The sequence below is a fragment of the Coffea eugenioides genome, chromosome 6, assembly GCF_003713205.1.
Source record: "Coffea eugenioides isolate CCC68of chromosome 6, Ceug_1.0, whole genome shotgun sequence".
Classification (NCBI taxonomy): domain Eukaryota; kingdom Viridiplantae; phylum Streptophyta; class Magnoliopsida; order Gentianales; family Rubiaceae; genus Coffea; species Coffea eugenioides.
This window is the reverse complement of record NC_040040.1, coordinates 47,033,306-47,038,827: the sequence shown is the minus strand read 5'-3', so window position 1 is coordinate 47,038,827 and position 5,522 is coordinate 47,033,306. Positions and strand designations below refer to the sequence as shown.

General features: G+C 31.8%; 1 protein-coding gene across 1 annotated transcript; it reads left to right on the top strand.

Annotated features, from left to right (window-relative positions):
- Nucleotides 1–3,378: 3,378 nt before the first annotated feature.
- LOC113776157 (transcription factor bHLH18-like) lies at nt 3,379–5,015 on the top strand. The gene is made up of 3 exons (XM_027321257.1): nt 3,379–3,877; nt 4,124–4,483; nt 4,739–5,015. Exons 1-3 carry the CDS (start codon nt 3,482–3,484, stop codon nt 4,850–4,852), a joined length of 870 nt encoding a protein of 289 aa, XP_027177058.1. The 5' UTR covers nt 3,379–3,481; the 3' UTR covers nt 4,853–5,015.
- The last annotated feature ends 507 nt before the right edge of the window (nt 5,016–5,522 follow it).

Here is a 5,522-nt window from a genome sequence, read left to right as displayed (position 1 = left end):
TTAGGGCATATATCAGGTCGATCCCACAAGAAAGATTAGACAATTACCGGCACTACTAAAACTTCTTTATTATTTAGACAATCAATGAATTAAAAGAAACAAAACTATGCTAAACTTATGCAAGAAAATAGCATACAAAATCTCCTTAAGCTATAGTATCCCTAACTACTCATGCAAGTACTATTTTTGGATTACTGAGTATTACTAACTTGACTAGTTATGGCGTAGTTTCCTTATGCATGTGAAACCTACTCTCGTAGTGAATCAACTATTCTCGTGGTTATGAAATTAGCTATAAGTTCATTTTTTCGATGAAATTAAATGAAATAAATCACTAAAGCTACAAAGGTACACTTTTACTCTCGTGAATATACTCCCTAGGTTCAGCGTTTCTTGAACTAGTGTTAAATCTTAATTTTTATTGAAAAAATAACACCTTTAGATAATTACAATTAATGTTACCAAGTTAATCATGATTTAAAGAACTAAAGTGCTAAACAACTTGCTCAAAATAATAGCATCAAATAGCCAAATAATAAATACTAACAATCATAGAGAGTTCAACCAAATCCAAGGCATAAACTTTAGAAACACATAATAAACATAGAATCCAAACTTGTATATTAACTAAAAAATAGAATGAAGCACAAAAGATAAAGAGTTTGGAAAGAAATGTAACCCTTATCACATGAGTTCATCTCCTCCATCTTCATCTCCTTTTTCATTTTTGTCTAGCTAATAAACAAGAAGGATAAACTAACTAGTTAAACTATCGTATACGATACTAACCTAACACTAAGAAAATGTAAGAACTACATTTTTGTAGTATTTCTTGCACTCTCCAAACTCTCTTTGTTCTTGTAACTCCTTGGCTATATATAGATGAATTTATTCAAGAAATGAGGCTTCAAACATCCCTTTTATAGCTGCTAAGTGGTTGTCACACGTCCATCAATAGCTGTGAATTATTGGAGGAGAAAACAAGTTGTGAAAGTGGAGAGCAGCCATTTTTGACAAGATTCCAGCCAATAATCCGACCATAATCTGGCCGGATTGTCAGCCGGATTGCTCCCCTGCTTTTCTTTGAATATCTGTTCAGTCTTCAATGTTGCTCCAATTTTGCCTCAATTTCAACTAAACTTTTTTCAATGATAGAAGCTGAATTAACTCTTGACCAAAACACAAAACTTGTATCCCTTTGAGTTAGCTTTCTAATGCATCAAGAATCACCTCATTTGAATTTGTGTAGGCTTGGAAATGACTGAAATACCCTTCACTACTCAATGCCTCATTTCAGTTTCGACCATAGAAATTGGCTACTGTAATTCGGCTTTTTGACTTAGAAAACCTTTAAACTAGATTTTGATATCTTCACAAGAATTGTAGATCCATTTCTTATATTCAACATGGTTCAAGAATCATCTCAATCCGATCATTGTAACTCAAGTTATAGGCGAAATACGAAAATATGTCAAAACTGTCAACTTTCCTTTTTCATCCATATGAAGTCTATTTCCAATTCCTATAAAAATTATGGACAAAATGCAAGTAAAAAGAGACATAAACCTCATTTAAACACTTAAGAGCATTTAAAACTAATTATAGCCAAAATAATCCATTTTCTTCTTATAGCATTGCAAAAGTGACTAAAAATAACATAAAATATCATTCAAATGTAACTCAAATTAGTCACTTATCATCTGCAAACTCTTTTCCTGTTGCAATAATCCTTGCACCAGCATAGATTGTTTTTATCACATAATTTGATATCAATTTATTGACAACTCATCACTTCTCATCACTTTGTGATTTTCGTAATTACGACTCAACTGATAGGACTCTTTTTCAATCTCTATCTTCATATCCACAATCAATTTGACAATTCTTTTGGACCAATCTTCTTGTCCAATGTTCACCAACTGGACACTCCATGACCATTTTTGTAGTTTAACTCAATCAACTAACTTCTTTATAGTACTTTTTGTGCTCTAACTCTAACAGTTGAAAATGTTCAAGGCTAACCTTATAGTCTGGACAATTTTTCAATATTCACAGGCACCCAAGATTAATTTCTTGAACCTAGGGTTCTAATACCATATGTAAAACTAAAATTTTCATTAAAAATATAACTTCTTTGCAGTAATTTTTATACTAACTCTGATGGCGGAAAATATTCAAGACTAACCTTGTAGCCAGGACAATTCTTCAATATTCACAGGCACCCCTAGATTAATTTCTCAAACCTAGGATTCTAATACCATATGTAGAACTAAAAAATTTCACCAAAGATATAGGAGATATATTTTATAGAATCCATGTCTATGGGAAGGCAATTTACACACAAATAAGTATGTGTGGGAGAGAGAGGAATAAATATCATTAATATATCATTAATCATACATAATGACAAGGCTCTCAATGCTCCAGTCTTCTTAACTGATATAATAGTAAGACTCCCTAATTGTAAACTACGTCACTTAATAAATAAGTCTTATAATCATAAGAAATTTTCTAATAAAATATTAATTCTTAAATAATAAAACTACCATAACTTGACTCAAATTGAATTTACTAAAATCGTAACTTGATTAAAACACTGCTAAATAATAATGTAGAAATTTCTTTTTTTTTTTTGCTTAATTTAATATGCCAACAATGAGAAAGGTGGGAAGAAAAGAAACCGATATAGGTTTTGCATTAAATCATGTTTACAGTAGGTATTTGAATATTTAGGGAAGAAAATTACATCATGAGGTATATACTCCTTTCGTCCCATCTTCCAACCATTCTCGTCTGGTTGTTTTATCCCAACTGCAATGGGATTAGTAGATCAATGTGCAAACGTTATTTCACCCAAATAGTGATATTAGATTGATTCCAAATTTCCAATGCCATGTCATTGCATGAATTAACTTAATCAAACTCATTTGTCTATATTCTCATCTCTAAAGATGATGATCAGACTATTTGTTTATATACAACAAACCTTAACCACAAAGCTTACTTACATCAGAATTGCTATCATCTGTGCTCAACAAACTAATTAGACCATGTTTTATATGTCCATGCTTGCAAAAGCAGTGGCGGAGCTAATATAAAATTTCAATGGGGGCTAAAAAAGGAAAATACTTTTAGTTTGGTAAATGTAGCAGACAATTTTTTTATTCTATCTCTCTCAACCCTTCCACACTCTTCTTATCCCTAACTACCAGATCCAAACATGTGGCCCTCTTTAAACTATCCAGGCCGAATTAATTCCCCAGTGCCATTCACATGCACAAAGTTACAGTACAACTCAGTTTTGACGCAAACCTTAAGTTAAATTATTCATTTCCAGTCTAAACTCCCATCTCCTTATCTTAAATCCAGATTCCATAAACCTCAGGTTCGAGTATATAAACCACTATTCCCTGAGTAGTGTTACTTGCGAAAAGGTACAATCCCAAAGAAAAACTCAGGCAAATATTTTGCAAAAAAGAATATGGATCCCTTCACAGATTTTTCTCCAGAGGACATAGAAGCTACTTTAGGTGATAATTGTGAACTAGACTATTTTTTAGAAGAAAAGGATTTGTTCCCAGCCTTTCTAGATCAGCTTTTTTCTGGCAATTCTTTCTTCACTCCTGAAAACCTTTCCAGTCCTTGTAAGTCTTCTTCTTCACGTGTCGACCGTATTGATGATATACTCCCTTTATCATCTATGCCTGAACAACTTAATGATAAATCACCATGTACATCAAATCAGAAGAATAAGATCCCTAGTTTAGCAGCAAGGAGATTGCAATATAAGAAAAATTTGCTAGCGGAGAAGAGGCGGCGAGAGACTCTTAACAAGCAATTCATTGCCCTGTCTACACTTCTTCCAGGCATCACAAAGGTAATTGAATTATTTCTTTTATTGTTCATTGAGAACCGTAACGTAATGAGGGGAACAGTAATGGAAATGCTTTTAAGTTCTAGGAATTGAGACTCTGAGAATCGACAGGAAATCCTTTCTGTAGGACGAGGAGTTGACAAAAGCACTTTATCACTGTGCTATATTCATGTCCAATAAGTTATTTTTCTGCACATTGTTTTTCCAATTTCTTGGAGGTTTTACTAAGAAAATTTGATATTTTTTCAGACGGACAGAATTTCAATCATGGGAGAAGCTCTCAAATACATCAATCAGCTGAAAGAAGAGAACAACAAATTAAAGCAATATAATCCAAATCAAGCTGTGGTTGTGAAGAAGTCACAGGTTCATGAAGAACAACGCAGTTGTTCTATCACTAAAAGTTCTTCTGTTTGCTCTGACGAACAGCTTCCTGAGATTGAAGTCAGAATGTATGAAAAGAAAATCCTTCTGACAATCAGATGTGAGAAAGAGAAAGATGTCCTTGCAAACATACTTTCTGAGATTGAAAAGCTCAACTTGACTGTAATTAGTGGTAACATCATACCATTTGTGGGAATAACTTACGAGATTATCATTGTTGCAGAGGTAATCCCAGTTTACAATCCATTGATTAAAGGTCTTTGTTCAATCCTTATATTGAGAAAAGAAAAAAGGTCTTATGAAAAACTGGAGGAATAAAAAAGGTCTTTGTTCACCGTAGAACTGCTGTATGTTCTTCACTTATAATGTTATATTGAGAAATTAGCGAAGCTTTTTCAATAGTTTTTTTTAAAGATTCTTCAATTTCTACGTTTTTGTAAATTGACGAATTATCTGACTGAACCTTCCTTTATTTCGCAGATGGACAATGATTTCAGCATCAGTCAGAAGAATCTTGTTAAAAGACTTCATTCAGCTCATTTCCTTCATAAGAAGCTAAATTCAACAATCAGAAAAAGGAAAACATACATTTGAGATGTGAACAACTCCCAAAGTGGGGTTCTTGCGGGGGCGGCACAAGTTAATTACATGTTAATTTAATTAGGGTAAATTACCTCTTACACTTATGTTGTTTGGTACCTTATTATATAACCATCCTATGGTTTAAAAACTTTTTTTAGTGTAGTTTAAAATTTTATATATAACCTCCTTATGATTTGGAATTAAGTGTTAGTGTTATTTTTTCTGTTAAAACTAATAGTCAACATTAAAAAATCAAAGTCAAATAAATAAATTGACAAATTCACCCTTTCACAATTTTTTTTGTTTTTGTTCTTTTCTTTGGAAAGAAAAGAGATGATTTTAAAAAGCTATATTTTGGCCTACTAAATTTTAATAAATGTTAATTTTCCAAATACAAAAGGGAGAAAGGAACATAAAAAATAGATAAATAGAAAATAGAAAATAACGTTAAAGATTTTTAGTTATTAAATATTTGGTTTAGGAGCCTATAATGATATTTGCAGTTATTAAAGTTTTGGTATTTCCTCTTTCTTATTTACCTGTTTATTATTTCTCTTTCTTGTTTTTTTTGTATTTGGGAAAAAAAGTAGTGAAATGTTGAATTTATCAATTTATTCGTTTGATATTGACTCTTAAATATTGACCGTTAGTTTTAATGAAAAATTAAATGGTGACAATTTAA

Coding starts and splice junctions, on each gene's coding strand:
- LOC113776157 (XM_027321257.1), top strand. CDS start 3,482: ATGGATCCCTTCACAGATTTTTCTCCAGAGGACATAGAAGCTACTTTA. Junction 3,878..4,123: donor TTCTTCCAGGCATCACAAAG/GTAATTGAATTA, acceptor ATATTTTTTCAG/ACGGACAGAATTTCAATCAT. Junction 4,484..4,738: donor AGATTATCATTGTTGCAGAG/GTAATCCCAGTT, acceptor TTTATTTCGCAG/ATGGACAATGATTTCAGCAT.